Here is a 24,475-nt window from a genome sequence, read left to right on the forward strand (position 1 = left end):
TTTGACCAAATACTTTTACTTTTAAAAGCTTTCTTTTGAAATATCTGCCCAAAGACAAACACTATAGGGTTAGTGGATGAAAACATGGTGACAAAAACATGGTGACAATTAAATGTCCAGAAATATAGAAATGGCTAAATAATTTGCGATAGTACTAAAATATGAAATTCTCTACAGCAGTAAAAAAGAATGTGACCAATCTATATTCATATGGAAAGACTTCCAAGCTATATTAAGTGGAAGGAACAAGTCAGAGTACTATTTATATAGTATTCCACTTATGTGGGGCGGGGGGAACCTATCCTTGAATGTGAATATATGTTGTGTATATTTCAGAATGCTAGGAAAAAATATGTAGGTGTCATACCAAATTACTAACCAGTGACTGCTCCTATAAAGAAAATTTGGGCACTTTCAAATTTTATTTTTATCTCTAAATTGTTAGTTTTTAAAAACCTTATTTCATTGTTGTGAGAACACGAGATCAACCTACCCTTATATTTTTAAGCGTATAATGCATTATTGTTTACTATAGATTCAAGGTTGTGTACAGATCCCTAGAGATCTCTAGAACAGATCTCTAGGGTTTATTCATCTTGCTTAACTGAAACTTTATGCCTGTTGATTAGTAATGCTCCATTTTCCTTTCCCACCATGCTACAATTCTTTAACAAAAAACATTGTGGAGGTTAGCTTTCCAAACTTTTACTACTGGTATGCTCCCAAATTCCCAAAGTGAGAAAAACATGCAATATTGCTATGATTTTTCAAATTTTTTTCTCCAAAACACTAGATTAGTACATCCACTAATGTACTTTCTGTATATATTTGCCTATTTGGGATATATTTCATATAAATGAAATCACACAACATGTGGTCTTCTGTGACTGGCTTTTAATGTTTTGAGGTTATCCATGTTGTATCATGTATCAGTACCTCATCCCTTTTATTAGCAAATATTTAATTGTATGGGAATACCTTTTCTTTATTCATTCATCAGTTGATGGGCATTTGGGCTAGTTCCACTTTTTGGCTGTTACAAATAATGCCGTTATGAATACGGATGTACAAGTTACTATGTGGACTTATGTTCATTCCTCGTGTATATACCTAGGAGTAGAATTGCTAGGTCACATGGTAACTCTTAAAATGGGAAGAACTTCCAAAACTGTTTTCCAAAGTGTCTGCACCATTTTCCTTTCCCACCAACGGTTTATAAAGATTCAAATTTTTCCATATCCTCCCCAACACTTGTTACTATCTTTTCAATTATCACCATTCCAGTGTGTGTGAAGGGGTATTTCATTGTAGTTTTGCATTTTCCTGATGACTGACGATGTCAAGCATCTTTTCACGGGCTTATTGGCTCTTGGTTTATCATCTTCTTTGGAGAATTCAGATCTTTTGCCCCTGTCCCTTTTCAGTATTGAATTATAGGAGTTTTTTTTTTTATATAGTCTGGATAGTGATCCCTTATTAGATATATGATTAGCAAATATTTTCTCCTAGTTTGTGAGTTGTCTTTTAGTTTTGGTGGTAGGTAGTTGCACATTCTGTTTTGTGCAAGTTAAGTTGGTGGAAACTAAAATTAGGTGTTCGGGTTAATTGCTGCAAATCTAATATATATTTCCCTTTTTTGTCTTTGCCGATAGAAAATCTTCCGTGCCATGTATGACTATATGGCTGCAGATGCAGATGAGGTGTCCTTCAAAGATGGGGATGCCATTGTAAACGTTCAAACTGTTGATGAAGGTTGGATGTATGGCACCGTGCAGAGGACTGGCAGGACGGGCATGCTCCCAGCCAACTATGTTGAAGCTATTTAGGAACTTCAAAGCACTGCATCTGTCTACAGCACCTACAGATCTTGCCGTCAGCATTTGTTTAGACTCTCCACTATTCCCCGAGTTCTGAAGCTGCGTAGTGCTTTTTGTGTCAATATGATTCATGGTTGTACCATCCCTTGTTTCTATATGTACCCCAATAATTCACCAGGAAAACAAAGGTTAGTACAACTAATCTGTCCAATTATTAAACTAGACTTCTATCTTCTGGACTTGCACATAAAACCTGAGACAACATTAAACCCATAGGTCTTTTAATTGCCATTATTAAATTTTCCTTTGGGTTTTAAAATGTTAAATTTCAGAATAGACATTTTTAAAGTTTCTGCATTGTTGTTATATTACTGTTGCCTCAACCCAGAATCTTTCTCCATTATGAAAATGTTTTAACAGTATTTCTTTTCTAAATCAAGAGTTCTAAACATGTTAAACACATTTTTTTTTAATGGCAGATATTCACCTTTTCCTTGCTGACTGTAGTTCTGAAGTTATAAAGCGGCTAGTCAATATAAACTGGTGTTAAGCTAGTAACTAATAAAATCTGCACTTCTGCAACAAACACCACTGATGGAATGAGCATTATTTATTTTTAAAGATCTACAAATAAAAACTTCAACAAAAGCAAACCCCCTACACTAGACTTCACTAAAAAAATTAAACTTAAAAAAGTATTAAATGCACCAGACACAACATTGTAGATCAACTATACTTCAATTAAAAAAAAAATGCACAAGTGTAGACTTTCTCAAAACTCTATCCATACTTGTATACACAAGCTTTCCTTATGGCTTTAGAAATAGCTGTGGGACCTGTGGGATCCCAAAGGGGATCTTCCCCGTGTGTATCCAGTGGGCTGGCAGTTTGTGGCAAAGGCATGGGCAAAGGGTGGAGTGCCAACCAATAATGGCTTGTGCTTAAGTTTATAGAGTATCCTTTCTAAAAAGCAAAAGATCTGTCCACAATACTTTAGAGCCGTAGTAATACTGCTGTCCTAAAGCTTCTTAATGTGTGTCTGAGACTCAAGAGCAAAGAGTACATGTGAAAATGAAGGCAGAGACTGGGGTGATGCTTCTACATGCCAGGAAAGCCGAAAATTGCCAGCAAACCACAGAAGCTAGGGGAGAGGGATGGAACAGCCTTCCTCACAGCCCTTAGAAGGGACCAACACTTGCTGACAAAGTTATCTCAGACTTCTAGCCCCCAGAACCAAAACAATAAATTTCTGTTATTTAAGCCACTCAGCTTGTGGCTGTTAACAGCAGCCATAGGAAACTAATACAGTATTTTTCAATATCACAAAGTATTTCGGGGTTTTTTTCCCCTTACTTTAAAAGTACGGATTTACAGTCTCCTAAGGCAAAGAAATAAAAGCAAAAATAAACAAATGGGACCTAATCAAACTTTAAGCTTTTGCACAGCAAACCATGAACAAAACGAAAAGACAACCTCGGAATGGGAGAGAATATCTGCAAATGATGCAACCAACAAGGGGTTACTTTCCAAAATATACCAACAGTTCACACAACTCAATACCAAAAAACCAAACCACCCAATCAAACAACGGGCAGAAGATCTAAACAGAAATTTCTCCAAAGACATACAGATGGCCAACAGGCGAATGAAAAGATGCTCCAAATTGCTAATTATTAGAGAAATGCAAATCAAAACTACAATGAGGTACCACTTCACTCTGGTCAGAATGGCCATCATCTTCAAATAATGCTGGAGATGGTGTGCAGAAATGTTGGTGGGAATGTAAACTGGTGCAGCCACTATGGAGAACAGTATGGAGGTTCCAAAAAACTAAAATAGAACTACCGTATGATCCAGCAATCCCACTCCTGGGCATATATCTGGAAAAGACGAAAACTCTCATTAGAAAAGATACATGTACCCCAACATTCACAGCAGCACTATTTACAAAACCCAAGACAGAAACAACCCAAATGCCCCTCAACAGACAATTAGTTTAAGATGTGAGATATATACATATATATATATATATATATGATCTCACACACACCATGGAATATTAGCCATAAAAAAGAACGAAATATTGACCTTTGCAACAACATGGATGGACACAGAAAATACCATACGGAGAGAAAGACAAGTATTGTATCACATATGCACAATCTATAAAATAATACAAATGAATCTTTATACAAAGCAGAAAGAGACTCACAGGCATAGTTAACAAAGGGGACAGGGAGGGAGAAAGTGATAAATTACAAGTATGGGATTAAGAGATAAACTCTACATAAAATAGATATGCAACAAGGATTTACTGTGTAACACACGGAATAATATTCAATATCTTGTAATAACCTATAATGGAAATAACCTGAAAAACATATATATAACTGAACCACTTCACTGTATACCTGAAACTAGCACAATATTGTAAATCAACTATACTTCAATTAAAAAAAAATGGATTTAGAAGTGTGTGGAACCCATAAGACTATGAATAAAAGAGAGATCCTCTACGGTTAAAAATAGGCCATAAAAGAGGGGAAGAATATGAATGGTTCATGTGCTCATGGAGGAATACAATGCTCACTTTTAGGTTGGTATCTGGATTATGTTATTCTCATTCATTGCAGGAGACCTCACTGAAACACAAAAATAAAAAAAACAAAAACCAAAGAACAACAAGTACCATAATTTTTTTTGTTTGTTTTATTTCAGATTAAAGTGCATTTCTTTAAAAATGTTTCAATGTCCAGTTTCAATTGGCAAGTGGTAACAGTCAACTCTCAACAGATTATGAAAGTTTTACTGTGGATCAGACACAGATTCTCCCTCCCTCCACTCAGTCATAATGAACCTGAAAATACAATTTTAGTACAGGTCTACCTGCTTCAAACGTTGTATAAAGCATTACACAAACAAAACTGACTGCACCCTTATTTCCCATATACTAGTACAGTCAATTGAGGAATGAACAGGTACTTCTGTGAAGTTTCAACTTACATCATTTGACTTATCAAATATAAATACTTTCTGAATGTAAAACTAAGCTCTCTTAGAGTTTATCAAGTGATGAAAACAAAAATATTACAGGGCTAATAAATGACTGATTTGGCTTCTCTCAGTCCTTTTCTAAGTGCACATTAGTCAAGTCTATCCACAGGAGGTAGTGTTTATATTGAAAGCGATCCATTACTCAACAACACAGAAAACAAACTCCCCAAAGCCCCAATTGTTTTACAGGTGTGATTTAACCAATTAGTGCCAGATGCCTTTCCTTCACACATCAGGTCCCTTAATATCCATGGCAAACACAGAACAATGCTTTAAGGGTTTGGGAGAAAAAGGCGTACGTAAAAAATACTAGCATCTCCTAGTATATGTGTATTTGAGCGATGGTAAGATATAAATGGAATCAGGGGAACCCATTTTATAAAATAAAATCTAAATAATGGCAATAGAAATTAAATCAATATTCCTATCCTGCCTGCCAGAAGTAGCCAAACTGCCATGTATGCACAAATCTCTCCCTTATGTCAAGGACTGGCACACTTTATGTAAAGTGTCAGATAGTAGTATGTTTGAAGTGTCAGACAGTATGTTTGATATTACAAGCCACCACAGTCCTTCAGACTACTCAATTCTACCACTGTAGCTGGAAAGCAGCCAAATATGTAAATAAGCATGACCGTATCCCAGTAAAACCTTATTTACAAACAATACAATTTTAATTTTATATATTTTCATGTGCCACAAAACACTATTATTTTGATTTTTTCAACCATTTAGAAAACGTAAAAACCACTCTTAGCTCATCAGATGTAAAAAAGAGGCGGCAGGTTGTAGCCTGTCAACCTCTGCTCTTTAAACTTACTAGGCAAAACTGCCGTCTTTCGTTTCCTATACTCAAAATCGATTAATTCCATTCTTCTATTAAAAAATTTCCATTCCATAAAAATTAAAAATTCCTCAGACCCCTGTTAACTATTCAGCTAAGTATCAAAATAGCTATTATACATTCCATTTTCAGTTCCATGACATTTTATTTTGAAAGTGAACCTTCTAGTTATATGCAGCTTTTCCATCTAAGGAGTAACATTGTCTTTTGTTGGAAATTATTTACTGATGGGGGGGGTCAGAGTATTAAATAATAATGTATTTCTAAATAATTATTCAAGGGCTTTATGAACATTAATTATGGTACTGTATTATGTATAGGATAACTCAGGGACCACTGGCTGCCAGTTATTTTCAAAATACACAGAACTGTTTGTCTCTATACTTAATGCCCTAATTGCTTTATTACTATTTCAGCTCAATTTTTCTTTCCCTTTCTCTTCATTTTATCATTTATCAGTGCATCAATTTCTATCAGCATATAAGTCTGCCATCTGATAAGCTTAGTTTCATCCAGCTATAAAATGGTTCACTGTAGTGTAAAAATATTGTTCCCTCTACTACAAGTAGAAGACCAAAAGCTATGTAGGTTTTCTTCTTCCATGTGACATCAATTTAAAATACTGTCTTTAATTTTATACTCACATGTAAAGAGAGAGGTTATCTTTTATTCTAATGGTATATTTCAGGGGAGTAAGCATTTACAGTTTGGCACTTGGTTTTAACTGTTCTTTGGTGAAAGGATTGGCATATGAAGAAAAAAATGGTAAAGACCACATTGTAAAATTTAATATTCTACTCCAAGAACTAAGTAGACACTCATAATTATATCAGACTACTACTCTATTATCTATAGATCTTCATATCCAAATGACTCAGATTTTAATGGATACTTTCAAGAAGCAATATACAAAACCTGGCATATAATAGACATATCATTAATTGGGCCATGAGAAACCACAAAGACCAGATTTGTTTCACAGGTTATCAGTAAATTTTGATAATCTATTTTTAAAACCCATTACTTAACTCCTGGCGACATTTCCTTAAGTGCTTTGGATGAGGGCAGCTCTTACAATAAAAGTATTTAAATATGAAGGAAATATAACATCTTAACAGAATGCCAAGAAAAACTCATTTTGGAAAATCAGATTATTCAACTCTTTCAACTCCATTTTACAACAAAACAACAAGTTTTAACCATGTAATGTCGCAGCAGTCACCAGAGGTCTTCAGTAAAATGATTATAAGGCACATTTGTCAGAACTGACTTACTACAGCACTGCTAACTTTACTGCCAAATTAAACTTAGTTAGGGGTAGTCTGTTTTCAAGGTTTATTAATGAAATAATGAAGTCCCATAACTTAGTCTCTAAATGAAATCTTGCCTTCTAAATGCACCTCTAATATTGTGAAAATTTACCTTTATATTAACAAAAAAATCAGAACATAATTCACATATACTCGTAAGACTCCACATTGTCCAAACTACTTAATAAGGTTCTTTATAACATAAAATATTTATCTTCCATATTTAAAAGGCTCCAAATGAGGCAAAATTCTACCTTTTACAATTTTATTTAAATTTTTGTACTGTAATTTGAAGCCTTCAAGATCAATCTGAATCCTCAATTCAGACATTTGAAAAAGTTTCTTTAAAAAAGACTAGCTTTTTATCTTTTGTGGCAATAATTCTAAGGACTTAAATCTGCTTGGGATACCAAAACCTAATTTAGATCTTGAAGCCTCTTATGCCTACGATCACAAATGCAGTCCACATCACCATTTGTATGGATCACATGGGAATTGTTAGAAATGAACTATTAGGCCCCCATCACAGACCTACTGAATCAGAATTTGCATTTTTACAAATACATGCAAGTTTGAGAAGTACTATGTTAAGAGTCAGAACTTCACTCTAATGTTTGTATACAACGTACAAGACCTTTCCAATGGCTTAGGGATAAAATGGTCTTGTGCTGAACAAGCAGCTAACTCCCCTGAATCAAGTATTAGCCTAATAATTATTAACAACTGCTATTTTATGGCCTCTAAGCCTAGCTCACAAATTATCTCCCTGCAAATCAATTATGAAGAATATGAGATGGAATCTAGGCTTTTCTTAGTGGATTATAAAGTCAAAGTTGGAAGGAATGGCATTAAGAGAAAAATGTGACACTGTAACTCGTATTTTTGGTAAATTTCAACTAAGCCTGCCTTTGAAACAGCACTTATTTTTACTCATTCCTTTAAAAATAAAACTCTACTTGTATGTTTTCCACATACTCCTCCCATTTTTCCAAACTTTTGTTTCCTGTCCTGCCACCTTTATTTAAGGCAAGATATAACCCAACTTTCTTGACATTTTTATGATTCTTAAATATGTAACAGAATCCCTGACTACTACACCAAGCTGCACAGAAAGAAAGAATCATGGGCAATGTCAGGGTTACCATACTTATAAAGTTCACATTTCAATCTTATTTTTGACTGTATTATCCTACTGCATAATTACTTGAGCAAAAGCTCTCCACTATTCAACAATGGCTTTCGAACTTGTTCAAACAGCAGAGCATCTTTAATAATGGGCTCACTGAAATAATGGAAATTTAAATCCACTATGAAATACATTTTGGAACATGGAAAATTATACTATGGCTCTGCATTCAACTAGATTCTTTATAGATACAAAAAATAAGAAATCACATTTGAGTGTTCTCAGTAACATTTGCCATGTTTTATTAACCATTAGGAATTATCTGAAAAAACTGATTTCACTTTAATAGTGAAACAACACACACTGGAGCTGATCAAGGAATATTAATGCTTTCAGCTCTTCCGGAATCACTCAGGAAAAAATTTGCAGAAAATTTTAAGGCAAGAAAATTGAAAATAAGGTGCCTCACATACACACTTATAACTATATCAACAATGAACACTTAGCAAACTGGTTTTTGCCCTCAAATATTTAAAAATATATCCTCATTAAACCACAATGTTTTAAAATTAAAATCTGTGCTTGCATCAAACTCAGTGATTTAAGTAAACGGTAATCATTTTGGTCACATTTTCTGCTATACTGTTCACCTTCCCAAGAACTTCATTCCACCAGCAAGTAAGTTTAGTTCACACAAATATTAAGATACGAAGTCATGAAATGAGCTAATTCTGACTCCTCTCAACACACATACACATCCCTTCTTACACATGTTTGCAAAAACATATATGCCTCTTTACTGTCAAATACAATTTGGGAAATAAATGATAGACAATTTAAACCACAATTATAAATGTTTAAAGAAATTCCTAATTTTTCATTAGTTATTTCTTTAAGCTACAATCCTCAGTTTAGTGGTCCCAGAATTTCTTTTAAAATCATCCTCAGCATATAAATATCACACTTAGACCCTAAAATATTTGCGATACTGATAATGGATTTATTATTAAAGAAAAACCAACTTTTACTGTGAATGGGTGGCAGCCCCTTTCTGAATGTAAAGCTAACCAAGACACAAGGATTAGACTTTCTATAAGTTGCTGAAGAATGTGTGCCTTTTCAAGTAAGGGTTAGTTCTGAATAAGTCTGAAACTGAGAAGATCACTCGCTCATTCTATTTCAAAAACAAATGAAATACTCTCATTGTTAAAAAGATGAAACAAATATGGGAAAGTCAGGCACTAATACCAGTTGGTAAAAAATCTACAAATGGTTTAATTACATACACCCTACTTTTTTACTCGGTAAAACATAAATATTTTGAATGAACAGTTTCAAATTTCTCCCAAGTTTGCTTTAGGTATAAGTAAAAAGAGCAGATAAACTCTAGATTCCTTATGGTCCAAGTTATAATAAAAATACTCAAGCTAAATCCCCATTAAAGAGAAATGTAATGAGGCACGCTTTCTAGTGGCTGATACCCTCTTCTAAACCAAAAGGGATGGGGGTTGCAGGGGAAGGTTATGGGAATGAATGGCAAAGTTGTCATGTAACACTTTCTCATTTCTATTACTTTACTCTTTCTGGCTACTTTAGAAAATAAACTCATGTTTTAACTAACACTATTAACTAAGTACAAAACTATTTGTTGTTTTATTTGTAGAGACAGAATCCTACAAACATCTGCAGCAAGCCCATGAAGCACTTCTACCATCCATACTGATATCTCAGTATTCAATATATACAAAATTATGTTTCTATTAAACAAAACAAAGGTATTCACAAGAAGCTGCAGAAAAAAACTCATGCAATTAACGAAGACTGAAATTTATAAATTAAAAACTTAATCTATACATAATGTACAAATAGTCGTGCATTTTAAAATGAATATTATATGTCTCATAAGTATATTTTCACAGGCAAATGCTGCTGAACAAATATTTGCTAACGCAAATGAATGGAATTTTAGTAAATTCTGCTTTAATATTTAACCCCAAAAGTTGAAACTTTTAATATTTTTCTTGAAATATAAGTATTTTCTTGTCCAAATAACGTTGATGTCTGCGAAGAGCGTTCCAAAAGATTCTCTTGCATCTCATTTGGGGTGTTTTACCAAGAACAAATTTCTTAAACCTCAGGCACAACAAATAGAAATTTTAAAAAAGGAAATCAAGTATAAATACCTTATCAGTTCAGCAAAAAGTTCAAATAAAATTTTTCATTTTTACTTACTGAGAACAGGTATATTACATAAAATGTTCCATTAAAATACGCATGAGTAAGTGAAATAAAATGTATGCTATTTAGTTTTTGCTTTCACATTTCAATATTTAAATTTTTGGAAAAACTACACATAGCAGCCAAGAAAACATGTTATACAGGAAAAAATGATCTCACTAACAAAACTGAACTTAATAAGATATTGCCCTTCAGCGTCTGAAATGTTACCAACTTTGCAAAACATTCAGTCTGAAATTGTGCTATATTTCAGAACTTACTTTATGAATCAACAAATCCAGTGATTTTTTTTTTTTTTATACTTCAATTTTCTCTTAAAACACTAAATAGAATTTTCATGGGCTGGTGACCTCCAACGTGACTGCAGATTTTTAATTATAGAGTTTGCCATGCTACCAAGTTTCTCATGCATTTCAAATAGCTGGCTTCCTGAATAATTATGGAGATCTTCTGAATCTAGTTGAAGAGCAAGTGCACTAATCTGGGCCACAAGGTTTTTAGATAACGGAGTCTCTAAAGCAACAGGATCAATTAAATCTAAAAGAAAGGAAAAAAGCACAATTAAATCTATTCCAGATAAATCTTAAATTATATCTCTCTCCTTTTAAGGTAATAAAAATTTAAGTGCCCAGGTTTCAAATTAAGAATGCAGGCTGAGGTATACCTGCTCAAGGTCAAGAGAATAGGCAACAGAAAAATTACCATAGCTTATTCTGTGCCATTATAGAAATCATGACTACTTCATTTTTATGAACATAACTGGAATGCAATGTTTATAGTTTATATCCTCATTTGAGGCCTTGATAGAGCAGAAGTTGACAATTAGAGAAAAAGCAACTAGACATACTTGAAGTCGTATCAGTTATTTTTTCACACACTTGGCAACTATTACACAAAAAAATACTTGTCTAATTCACAGGGCATGGTCAAATTAAAACTAAAAGCACAATAACAAAATACTTCTTCAAGAAAGTCAGCTGATCTTATAAAATTGTCCCACTTTGCTAAAATATACCTGAGGCAAGTCTTTCTTCATCAGGAGAAATAGATTTATTTTCCATTACATTTACTGTTTTTTCAGAAATATCAAAAACTGGAATCTCTTCTAGTCCACGAGACTTCACCTTGATTTATACATTCAGACCAGTAAAAAAAAAAAAAAAAAAAAAAAAAAAAAAAAAAAAAAAAAAAAAAAAAAAAAAAAAAAAAAAAAAACAAAAGCGACAAATTGAAAGTAATTTTTAACAGGACTAATAGTAACAGGACCACTAATGCTGGAAAACAATGTGACATACTATGTTTCACAGGCCATTACATGATAAGCTTAGCTAATACTGCTAAGAACCCATGTTCTACTAACAACACACAAAAATAGCATTACATAGCACTGTTTTTTCAAAGAGGTGGTTATGGGGTTTATAATATTTCCTAATGGACTTGTCAAGAATTATTGCAAATGGTAGCCATGAAAAACTACACTATATTCCCCAGGTTCAGGAACAGGGAAAAAGCAAATCTAAGGCAAAGATTTCCAAGCTTAAATAATATATGGACTTTTTTTAAAATTTAAGAACACAATTTTCAAAGGTATTCCCAGGGCTTACTGATTGTTGATTGAGAAAATACTAATTTCAGAACGTTAGTTACCATATGACCGAGCAATTAGATTCCTACATATATACCCAAGAGAAATAAAGAATGTTATGTCCACACAAAAACTTGTATATGAATGTACCTAATAGCATATTCATAATAGGAAAGTGTGTAAACAACCCAAATGTTCATCAAGTGATGAATGGATAACCAAAACGTTGTATAGCCATAGAATGGGATATTATTTAACCATAAAAAGGAACGAAGTACTAATACCTGTGAACCTTGAAAACATTATGCTCAGTTAAAGAAGTCATTCACAAAAGACTACAGGTTATATGACTCCACTTTTATGGAATGTCCACAATAGGCAAAACTACAGAGACAAAGATTAGTGGTTGCCTTGGGGGTGAAAATGCAGAGTGACTGCTAATGAGTACAGGGTTTTTTTTTCGGGGTAGTAACAAATGTTCTAAATTTAGGTCTTGGTGAGGGTTGTGTAACTTTGTGAATATACTAAAAAACCACTTAATTGTGTGTTTTGGGTGGGTGACTTTTATGGTATGTGGCTGGATCTCAATAAAGCAGTTGAAATGCTTCAGCTATCAGACTGAAAATTACTAAGAGTTCTTTTTTTCCCCACTGGTTAAATGTTTTTAAAGATCAAGTAAAATTAATAGTAAATCAAGGACTTTCACGAATACAGCAGAAGTCTTCAGTAGTCTGCAAACTCCAGTCCCAGAAATTCTAATAGAACACCAGCTTTCACCCTTAACAAACCCTATTTTTCATATATTCACAGTTTTGCATAGTATCAATGAATACATAAAGGGTTTCTAAATGGGTTTCAGGAGAGTCTGTGAATTCTTCTGAAATGATACACAAAATTTTCCATATATTGATACATTTTTATATGGCAAAAGCATCTTGGCTTTCATAAGAATCTTGAGAAATGTCCATGACCTAAAATGTTTGTGTTAAAAGTTGATAGGAAGAACAAGTAAAAAAAAATTGGCCACAATTGTGTTGGATATCAAAATCAAAATACTGTTAACTACAAATACGCAAGATTTTTGTAAATGTTTAGATTTGAACATCTAGGTTTTAGAAATGGCAGCCATGAAACCAATCACCTATTTGGTGGAAATAAAAGAGATAAGAGGGTAGGAAAATAGAATTCAAAGAATAAAGAGGTATTATACACAATAACAGTACAAAATGAGCAAATCTATGGAATTATAAATGAATCTTTTAAGTTACTCTTAACTGCAGGGGAAGGGAAGATAAGGCATCATATAAAATGAGCTTTTTAAGCAAGAATAGTTTAAATGCAAACTTCTGTAACTGTATTGCTCAATCATTTATTTATACATGATGTTATAACTAACATCAAAGTTTTTACCTGCTGCTCATGATATACTCTGAGAGCCTTTTTTACATTAGACACTTTTGGAGAACGGATAGGAAGAGTTTTTATTTCAGATGCTGTAAGAGTACTCAAATCACCAATTGTTTTTATATTCTTGGCTCTAATGAGTTGTCCCAGTCCTCTTGCCCTAAAGAGATGACAGAAACAGGAAAAATGTCATATAGTTTTATATTTATTCTGTTTGTAAGGGCCTACCCAATTGAATTTCCTGATTTAAGCTCAATCATAACTGAATTTATATAGACCCACCTAGCCCACTCTGAGGACAGGCATACATGCATTTACTTTAAAATTTGAATCTGATGTGTATACCTGGCTTAAGCAAGACTAACCTTTACAAACATCTTATAAAATGGAACTGATTATACTCCTTATAGTATTTATATTAGGATTAAATAAGATAATGTATGCAAAACCTGGCAAATATTAAGCACACAATTATCTTAGCCATTACTGTATTATGATCAATGCTTCTATTATTGCCATATCTCACCCATCTTCCCAGCTGCATTTTCATTCATTTCTAAAACAAAGTGTGTGAAAGTACATATAAATCAATTCTAAACATGAGAACCTTGATCATTTAAATATCCCTCTTAAGTAAGTGGCATCTCTAGGTATAAGCCAGAAGCCTAAATAACCACTTACCACATGTTGGACGTAATCTGAGGTAAAATGATGTCAACTGGTGCTACACAGTTCACCAAAGCAGGGTAAACACTTTCTGTTGGGCATGGCACAGATTCCTTAGACATTTCTGCAATCTTAGAATAAATTTCAAAAGCTGTTAAATAGAGGTCACCTGACTGAACATGAAAATATAAAGTTGCATGAAAACTAAAGCACTTCTTACTAAACACTTCTTTGAGCTCTTAAATTTAGCGCTACGTGATCCTGGGGACAGAAATCCTTTGGCTGAAGTAGTATTATGCTAGATAGAAGAAAGGAGAAAAAAAAAACTCAGAACCCTAGATAACTGTAAATTTTACAACTCTATTTTCACAACTTAAGCCTGCAGTAATGTCTTAAATTTTTCAGAAAATGTAAAATGTAACAGTATTACTGGATCAATGACTTGCTGGATCATCATTGCCTCTTACCACCTCTTGTCTGCTTACCAAGTAAGCAGACAAAAGAACAATAAACCAAACCAAATAAGTTTTGTGTCTTAGTTAATTTTAAGACAAATTACCCAACACAATTCTGTCTGCATGTGTATTTTTTAAAGCCTACAGCTTACCTTAGATTGCGCAGTAGGTGAAGTTTTAACACTTTTTACTACGGGAGAACTATTTGAAGAATGGCACCTAACAATAGAGCATCGCCTATCAATGTCATCTGCCAATCCTGCCTGGTATATAGGATCTGCAAAGGAGACACGGCGAACCTGAAAACATAGGTCATGTTTTTATTTAACAAAATTAAAAGTTAAAAAAAAACCCACAACACTGTAAATTCTCATTATAAGGTTAGCCAAAAACAGAATGTGAAGCTTAATTTAGTTCACTAGAAGCCAACTGCACATAGTTGTAGTTCTTCCTGGTGACTGCTTTCACAGATATTACTCAAGACCAAGGGTCATTCCAATTATCTACAGTCTAAACTGCATAATACAGCAACAAGGAGAGTGAAAGAAGGATAACAGCAGAAACTTAATGAAATTGCATGTGACAGTTAAAATTGTATAATCAAATTCTATTAACCTTACAGGCTTACTATGGACTGTAAAGAACAATGTAAAGAGGCAGAGACAGTACTAACTGGCCTCTGGTATATCTTACTAAGCTCAGTTCTTAACTCTTTGAGGGTCCAAGAGTCAGCAATTGGGTGGCTTTTTTTTGTCTTTCTTAGCCCAGCTTGAAGTCATTTTGGCCTCTTCTAAACTCTTTATTCACTCTTTCAGCTATCTAAGCACACAAAAGAGCACTTAAACCATTAAATATGTATATAAATGCCTCCTGGTCTTGATTCCCAAAAGACTGGGCAGATTTTGTACATATCTGCTACAGAAAATTACTGTATGCTGTACTGTTGCCTAAATAAAAATTAAATGAGCTACTATGGAACAAAACATGACTAGTTAACTGATATTAACAATCTAAAGTATACTGAAGAAATCAAATGCATTTTACCTTATGGCCTATTTAAACTTAAAAAATAATAATAGTAAGAGCCTCAAAACAAAAGCAAACCAAGACCAAACTGAAAAAACCTCAAGTGGTGTTAAGTCTTCCCAAGAACTAAGCTCTGAATTCTCAATATGAGAATTTTCAGTATATCTTGGGGAAGTCTTCAAAATGTGCTGACTAAAGGCAAAATTAAGTGCCAGTATAATTATATTTATATATACACGTTTGTATACATAAACACATGTGTCCTACAGTAAACGGTAGGTTCAGTTTCAAAATTAAGTTAAGGAATGCCTACATTGTACTTTTTCAAAACATCTACTTTGATAGAGAGGACAAGTTATGTAAGCACATGCAACTTTTCCTTTCTAAATTGTATTTATTCAACAAATTATGTGCAAGTCACAGGGCCAGGGTTAAAACAGATACATAGGTAATCCATATGTTTACAAACCAAAGTAGATAAACTTTAGTGAAGAAAATGGGGACATAAACAAAATAATTACAAATGAAATCATATCCAGAAATTAATGAAGGCACAGCCTAAAAAGATTTTTTTTTCTTTTTAATTAGACAAGGTGTGAAAATAAGTTTATATAAATACTTAAATGTGAAACAGCATAATGTCCTAGTACATAGTAAGTGCCAACTAAAGCTACTTTATCAGTTTCTAAGTGTTTCCTCATATATTATGATACGAAGAGCAGAAAAAAAATCACCATGAGAGATTATCTAAAGTTTTCAAAAAGTGAACAATGGTGATGGTTGTATGAAGATCTGTAGCTTAGTGCCCTGAAATAAAGGAATATCTAAAGGGCTTCAGGGACTTCCCTGGTGGTGTAGTGGTTGAGAATCCGCCTGCCAATGCAGCAGACACGGGTTCGAGCCCTGGTCCAGGAAGATCCCACACACCACGGAGCAACTAAGCTCGTGTGTCACAACTACTGAGCCTGCGCTCTAGAGCCTGCAAGCCACAACTACTGAGCCCACGTGCCACAACTACTGAAGCCTGCTAGGCCTAGAACCCGTGCTCCACACAAGAGAAGCCACCAGAGAGAGAAGCCCATGCACTGCAACCAAGAGTAGCCCCCGCTCACCACAACGAGACATAGCCCGTGGGAAGCAACAAAGACCGAACGCAGCAAGCAAGCAATAAATTAAATAAATAAATAAATAAAATAAATTTAAAGGGCTTCAGTCTCCTTTCTCAACCTTTCCTTCTACCTGCCCTTTTCCCTAGCCACCATGGTAAATGTTCAAAATGAATGGTCATATAAACCTAATATTCTGTCATTCACCAGGTATCATCACCATATGGCCAAAATATTCCAATTAAACATGGACTCATTAATATTCAGCTTCAATCCCCCTACCTTGTGAACAGGTGATGAGCTTTCATCTTCTTGGGGTCTTTTTAGTCCTCTCTTTAAAATGCTGGTGGATGGAGAAGCCAAAGGAGACCAGACACAGCGTGTCTGCATGCCACTAGGACTGTCATTTGCTGACATGAGTAAAGGATCAACATCCTTTAATTTTTGAGGAGATGTATTATTGTCTTCTGATACCAGTTCAGAAACAGCTGTTTCAGCTGTCAGAGGTTGTGGTGTCTCCTCCACTTTCTCTGAAATATGGTGAACTTCCGGTAAAATTCCATCATTTCCTGCTACCATCTGACTGTCACCTAATTTTGTTTCCTCAAATTTATTAGGTTCAGTATTTGTTTCAGTTTTATTAGAGTCAACCTTTCCTTCTTCAGAGCTCATCTCAAGTGTGTTGGGAACAAAACTATCGATTTCTGCATTCAATCTCTTTGTTTCAGCTTCTATAGGCTTAGAGGCTTTGGTAGTTAAGTCCTCATCCTCTGTTTCATTGACACGGTCAGTTTCAGTAGTCACCTCACCAATCACTGTTTCTTCACAATTTTCCATTTCAGCATTCATTTCTCCAGATGAGCCTGGATCAGATTCATCACTTCCTCTGTCTAGTTCCCCAACTGCTATTTGTTCAGAAATCTCTAACTGAGCACTCACTTTTACAGGTGCGGTATTATCAGAATGACCAATACCTGAATTAAATTCCACAGCTATTGCTTCATCAGCACTGAGTTCTTCAGGTGCATCCGTACTTTGACTGTTTTTCTCTGTTACCTCTTCCTCTGAAATATCAGTTTTGACACTCTTTTGTTTAGAGAAGCTAGCTTCAGATTTATCATTTTCTGCATTCAATTCCATAGCATCTACTTCTCCTGGATTTAATTCTGCATTTGCTTCAGCATTAACAAGGTTCTCTATAATACTCAATTCCTTTTTGGGGATAGCCTCTGGCTTTTCTTCTTTGGTCTCCAAAGTTAAACATTCCAGTGAAATATCTTTGAAGTCACCCAAACATGGGTCAATAGTTTTACATTTTTTATTAGATGGCTCCTGGCTTTCAAGAGATATTGCTACCTCAGAATCCCTATCACAAGTTTCTTCTTTAAAATTTACCATTTCAGAAGGAAGAAAGTCTTTAATAGTATTTTCTTTCAACTCGGTTTCAGATATAATTAATGAATCATTAATAGTATCATTCTCCTCCTTGAGATCCAAATGAAAATTCACACTATGATGCTCATCTAAAAGTTTTACTTCTGAATACAGATCAGCTTTAGAAGTTTCTGATATAGTTACAGGTGTCTGCACATCTGTCTTTTTTGTTTCGCTGACTTTTACATCATAATTCTCTGTATTCTTTAACCCAATGAATGACTTTTCCTGAGGTTGTGATTTTTCTCCACAGCAATCACAACCTTTAGATCTCCTCACCCTCTTACTTCTCTTGTGTTGGCATTCAAGTGTTTGAAGAGTTTTCTCAGAAAGCAAAGAAATGTCTGATGTTTCTGTTTTTGAGGATTCACCCACACTATTTTCTAGAGAATCTCGCTTATGCAATCTTTTATTGGCATTTCTAGTCCTTAGATTTGATTCTGGTACAGAAGGATTTGAAAAGGAATGTTCTGCACATTTGTTAGTTTTACTTTTTCCCTCATAAGTATTTGATACATCACCAGAAACTTGTAATAATTCTGAAGATATTGTAGAATCTTGAAGAGTTACAGTATTACTTTCTTCTCTTTTTTCACAGATCTGAGATTTTGTATCTTTGTCTACTTCAGAATTCCCTTTATAATCATGTGTCTGACTTTCAACCTTTATACATTCCTGTTTTACCATTTTCTCTTCTTGATCTTCAATGTCAACACTGTCATTGCTTTTGTTTTTCCATTTTCCAGATCTTTTCTTTTTAGAACCTTCTTCTTTTGCCTCAGAACTATCAGATTCTGAGTTTTCAATGCTGGAAAGTAAACCCTGGGATGCTCTTCTTGTTTGATACCGTGTTCGTCCCCTTACTGTTATCTCAGAGGATTTATCTGCAATGTCCTGGGCACCATCTCCCTCAGATTTAGTAGTCTCAAGATCTGGCTTTCTTCTATTTTCATCGATTTCAGCATTAGCGCTGGTTTCCCCAAAAGTCTTCTCATGTAAATTATTTCCTTTCTCAATTAAATTTTCCTGTACAGTTTGTTCAGAAATCAGTTTTTGCTTAGGTAAAACATCATCTTTTACATGCAATGGACTCCTCTGCAGAGTCTTTTCTTCTTCCTTACGTCTTTCCCTTTTTTGATTATTTTCTTTATCTTGGCTATCAGTGGTTGGCTCTGCTGTTTCTGAACGTCGCCTTAAAGATCGTCTAAGGGTTTTATGATTTGGAGTTATCTGAACATGACTATCCTCATTTACTGTTTGATCTGTTGTTATTATGGCTGGGGGTGTGTTTTCTTTGGATTCCAAATTAATTTCTAAGGTTTTCTCCTCTACAGTACTGTTTTCTAATAGTACAGTATTTTCTATTGTTGGTTTAAGCATCGTATCCTCATACTCCACTGAAGACTCAGAAAGATGAACCTGATTATCTAATGCACATTCTGTTTGATTAAGCAAACCAGGTGGGTTATTTTCTAAGGCTACCATGCCATCAACAGATTCCCGAGTACTTTTCTCCTGATCAGATCTCATCAAGGGCTTAGACTTTTTATTCCCTATTGGTTCAGGCTTACTCGACCTTCGGACTGATCTCTTAATCCCATGCACTGTTTTTGCAGAGTCAGATTTTGAAAGAGCCACTTCTCTTTTCTTTGCTTTTGGTGGATTATCTGTTTTAGCCGTGCCTTCCTGATTATTTTTCACTATAACAGCTGATGACATATTATTCAAAGGGGATGGACTAAAGGGTCTATTTTCTGAGCCATCAAACTTCTCCAAAGTAATAAAGGATTGCCTTCGACTTGTAGGCTGTGGGGGAGGAGTTCCAGAAATAGTGGCATTAGAAACCGAGCTACTGCTGACACCAAATGTATTTTCTGTACTAGATGCACATTCAGTTGGCGTCTTCTTTGATACAATTAAAGCCTTTTTTCTGGCATCATTACTGCTCAGTATTTCTGGATTGGTTTCCTCAATAGAACCACACTCATTATTCGAAAGGGAAGCCTTTTCAAGGTGTTCATCCATACCACAGTTTTCCATGACATGTTGAGGAATGACAATGTCACTCTCCTTTTGTTCCTCCTGCACAGAAATGTACATATACATATAGATTAACCAGCAAACAAGTCTGACTTTCTGGGGAAATTTTTGTGTAAAGCTTTAGTAATTCAAAGGGCAATGTGACTTTCAATATTTTGCAAATTTTCCAAAGGTGATGGTAGATGCCCATTAATTTATGTTTCCAATTGTAAGTATTCAATAAAGCCAAATACATTTAAACACACATGCACTCACACACAGATGCAGACCCACACATATAATGACTATAATTCTGCTAAAGTCTGCTAAGGAAAGTTAAGAGATTATACAATAAATCTTAACATTAATATAAGAGACTCCATAATAATGGAAGGGTGATTCTAAAAACCCCAAAATATGAAATACCAAATATACCTTAAATATCATCTTGGAATCTTCCTTGGATTTTTCAGTTAAAGTAGGAATTTCCCTGAAATAAATAACTGCATAAATTAGAATACTGTTAATTAAAAATTAGAAAACCAGTTACTTCAACAACTTCCATACTTACATAGACTCTTCCTGACCATACTGAGAAAATAAAGTATCTTGTGAAACATCCAGATTATTATACATGGCAGGAATATCACACCTGAAAAGGATTTTTTATAAGCAACTTCAATATCTGATATTCCTACAACTAGAAATTAAACTTACAATTCTACATCTAGTTACATTTTAAGAATAATAAAAAATCAAGGTTTAAGTGCTTCCAGATTTTCCATGAAACCATCTCCCCTACCTTTTCCTCCCATACCTCAATAAAGGAATTGTTTAGAAACATTTAGCGCATTTCAAGGCAGCCTTATACATTATGAAATATAGTTATGCAGTCTATCTTTTTGACACTTAAAATATAGCAGCACAGAATACACAGTATCTTAGTTATAAACTCAAAATTATGGTTTGCCGCATGAAATCTAAATGTAAATATGGAATACTCTATTCAAGATTAAAGTACTACAAACCTCTTTGTTTTGAGTACTTCCTTCTGGTGTTCAGTTAGTATCCTTTCCTTTCTTTCTTTTCCTTCTGGAGGTATAAACACAAAGTCAGTAGACTTTTCTTCTTCCAAAGGCATTTCACTCTTTGCTTTTGGAGTTGAAGACTCTAGTTTCAACTGCAAATTGAAAACGTTAATGCGCATTTTGAGTTTCCAAATTATTTTCCAATACTTCAATCAATCTCTCTTCGGGCACTCTGATAAAGGTTTCTGATAATGACTAGGAAGTTTGAAGTTCAAACTCATACAATATTCCTGGTTAATAACTAACAATTAGTACCATGTCCGTAACTTTCACTCTGCCTCTACTAAATACTCAGAAAATAAAAATTATTATACCTCTTTAAAAAGTAGGCAAGGACTTCCCTGGTGGCACAGTGGTTAAGAATCCACCTGCCAATGCAGGGGACACAGGTTTGAGCCCTGGTCCAGGAAGATTCCACATGCCACGGAGCAACTAAGCCCGTGCACCACAACTACTGAGGCCTGTGCTCTGGAGCCCGCGAGCCACAACTACTGAAGCCCATGCGCCTAGAGCCTGTGCTCTGCAACGAGAAGCCACCGCAATGAGAAGGCCACGCACCACAACAAAGAGTAGCCCCCGCTCGCTGCAACTAGAGAAAGCCAGCGTGCAGCAGTGAAGACCCAATGCAGCCAAAAATAAATAAATAAAATAAATAAATTTATTTTAAAAAAAACAAACAATGGATCTCCATTTCCTTTAAAAAAAAAAAAATGTAGGCAAATGTGTGCTTACCAAAAAAGCATGGGCAAATGTTTTTCAGGCCAACACACAGAAATCAAGTGTTTTGGCAGGAGGAAAGTATATCTGCAGTTTCAAGTTGAAGCACAGACTACTCAAATTAAGTAAAAGGTGCCAAAATAATATGTCCTATATACCAATAATATTGGTACCATAATGTCATTTTTACAAATTTTCAGCACAGTTGTTCATTCTACTTTTCAGTTGCTCATTCTCACAGTTGTTCATTCTACTTTTCAGTTGCTACAAGACTGTGTCAAAGTTATTCTTTAAAAATAACGTATTTCTTTCATTTTGCCAGGGCCATGGTCTCAAGATTCCAGAACACTCCTTTACTGGAGATCCTGGAAGATTATCTGAAAATTGGTTAATTGGTCACTAGCTACTAGATATTTAGTTTTATATGTGAGCTTACAACAGATGTCTTGTGGATGCATTCTCTTCCTATTCAATAACAGAAGTTCTAAAACATTCTCCTTTCATGCTACCTATGTTATAGTTAATCTTATTTAGTTTCATTCCATCTCAAGGGGGCTGCTGCCTCGAGTAACTATACTAAACAAATGCTCAGTGTTATGCAGACTTAACTTTACTAAGAAGTAATCATCTCCCAAGGCTAATAGTCTTCCCAGGCCACACTTTACTATTTCCCTACAATCCCATCTTTTATTTAGTGTTTAACAGGTTTTTCTTCCAATCAGAAGTTGTATATTTGCAAGCTACCACATACTTTAATTTTAAAAGTTCTATTAAATACACTTTGAAAAACATACTTTAGCTGGTGGTTTCATATTGTCTTTTGTATCCTTTGTTTGTGCCAAAAAAGAATCTCTTTTTCCACTTGAGGTTCTTTCCATGCCACTTATCTTCATATTTAACTGTGAATTTTCTGTCTGTTTTTGTAAAAGTAAAACAATTTCATTATGTGCAAATGTTTTTTATTTATACTTTTCACATTTTGATAATTACAGTCTAATCAATATTTCAAATTTCTTTTGACTATTCATATCTACTAAGATCATGTCAAAGAAAGCCACTGTCTAATGCAGTAACAGCAAAGATTTGTTGTCTCCAACTTATATAGCAATAGTTGTTTTGCATCCTGAAAATAAGATATATCAAATAAACACTATAAAAATGAATCGAATTATTGAACTCAAATACCCCTCTTATTACTGGAAATTGTTTTAGAAGAAAAACCAAAGCCATAAAACTTTAAACAATAAAATATACATGACAGAAAATACTATCAGGTCCCTCCCAACAGAATATATGGCTTTTTCAGGCCAAATTACACTGAAGGAGTCTAAACAAGTCTAGATAATTATCTGATAAGAATTTTTATTTTACCCAAAAACCAAAACTAAGTAAGAGCATTTAGCTAGCTATAACACTTTTTCTCTTAAGGTTCTAAACAAAAAATAGTGAGACTCCATTTGTTGTTGAATAGGAAAAAAGTGCCTTAAGGGTGTTCTACCTGATGAGTATATATACATAGTGCTTCTATCTTTATTCCTTAATCTTTAGACAGTAATCAAGTACTATTAGCCAAAGTAACCTTGGTCCAAATGGATAATGTGATATCAAGGATGTGTTTCTCTGGCAGAATGAATGAGATTCAATGCAAAGAAATGAGAAAATGAAGTGTAGCTCTTGCTTACACAGGGATTAGTAACTAGTATTCCCAGTTTATATAAAGCAACATTTAACCATATATTTCAATAATTCCAACCTTTGCAAAACAATATACGAGGTGCCATAGTTAAATAAAAAAGATCGTTAATGAACAAGAACCAGAGATTATTTAAATGAGACTCCATGGTGAAACTGCCCTTAATTCATAAGTTTTCTAGGCCACACAACTAACTTTATGGAAAACTGTTACGGAACACTTCTGTTCAGGTTTTACTTGTTTATCACTTCAGTAAAACATTCTAAGCTTTTGTCCTTTTTAAAACTACACTGAAACGCAATAAAAGAACTACTCAAACATCATGCAAAAGTAAACAACGCCCCCCCCCCCCCAACACACAACTTACTGTATCTGAATATGGTCCACTGGATTCCTCAATAATTTCAACATTTTCCAAACCAGGCAACAGAAGCAGAGATTTTTGTTTGGCTTGTTTCAGTATTGGTCTTCAAAAAAGTACATAAATACATATGCCTTAATTAAGCAGTACTGATGACACATTAACAAGAACACTTTAATTATAATTTTAAAGTGGCAAAATACAGCCAACTTAAAGACTTTTTTACTCCACATAACATAAAACTGGGAGAAATTACAGACAATATTTGAATTTTTCACTAAACTCTTCAGTTTCTGAATTTTATTCTTTAAAAAGTTTTCCAATTTTCCAAATTTTAATCATAAAATTTTGAGCAAAAGTAGACTGTTACATTAAGTACATGTCACTTAACAGCCACCAATTTCCTGCCTTTTGCTGGAAATTTCTTTTGTTAAGGATAATCTGAAATTGCTTTTTATGTTCCTAAAACTAAGGTTACTCTAAGGACCAAAGCAAAGGGTCAGATAATTTTAATAATCACCATGTACTCCAA

General features: G+C 34.3%; 2 protein-coding genes across 9 annotated transcripts in view; one reads left to right on the forward strand and one right to left on the reverse strand.

The window, feature by feature from the left end:
* Nucleotides 1–2,391, forward strand: part of NEB (nebulin) — a 118,804-nt gene extending 116,413 nt beyond the window's left edge. For all 8 annotated transcript variants that reach the window (XM_024752717.1, XM_024752718.1, XM_024752719.1 and 5 more), the window contains one exon: nt 1,653–2,391. In XM_024752717.1, the coding sequence (XP_024608485.1) occupies nt 1,653–1,826 (174 nt within the window). In that variant the 3' untranslated portion in view covers nt 1,827–2,391. The remainder of the gene's footprint in view (nt 1–1,652) is intronic.
* A 2,117-nt stretch (nt 2,392–4,508) lies between these two features.
* Nucleotides 4,509–24,475, reverse strand: part of RIF1 (replication timing regulatory factor 1) — a 54,594-nt gene continuing 34,627 nt past the window's right edge. The window contains exons 24-35 of the mRNA XM_024752732.1: nt 23,950–24,049; nt 22,684–22,803; nt 21,113–21,264; nt 20,656–20,736; nt 20,520–20,574; nt 16,914–20,147; nt 14,652–14,798; nt 14,265–14,342; nt 14,060–14,175; nt 13,385–13,538; nt 11,405–11,513; nt 4,509–10,926 (exon numbers count right to left, since the gene is read on the reverse strand). Of these exons, the coding sequence (XP_024608500.1) occupies nt 10,712–10,926; nt 11,405–11,513; nt 13,385–13,538; nt 14,060–14,175; nt 14,265–14,342; nt 14,652–14,798; nt 16,914–20,147; nt 20,520–20,574; nt 20,656–20,736; nt 21,113–21,264; nt 22,684–22,803; nt 23,950–24,049 (4,561 nt within the window). The 3' untranslated portion in view covers nt 4,509–10,711. The remainder of the gene's footprint in view (nt 10,927–11,404; nt 11,514–13,384; nt 13,539–14,059; nt 14,176–14,264; nt 14,343–14,651; nt 14,799–16,913; nt 20,148–20,519; nt 20,575–20,655; nt 20,737–21,112; nt 21,265–22,683; nt 22,804–23,949; nt 24,050–24,475) is intronic.

This window comes from Neophocaena asiaeorientalis, unplaced genomic scaffold (genome assembly GCF_003031525.2).
Source record: "Neophocaena asiaeorientalis asiaeorientalis breed wild unplaced genomic scaffold, Neophocaena_asiaeorientalis_V1.1 scaffold868, whole genome shotgun sequence".
Classification (NCBI taxonomy): domain Eukaryota; kingdom Metazoa; phylum Chordata; class Mammalia; order Artiodactyla; family Phocoenidae; genus Neophocaena; species Neophocaena asiaeorientalis.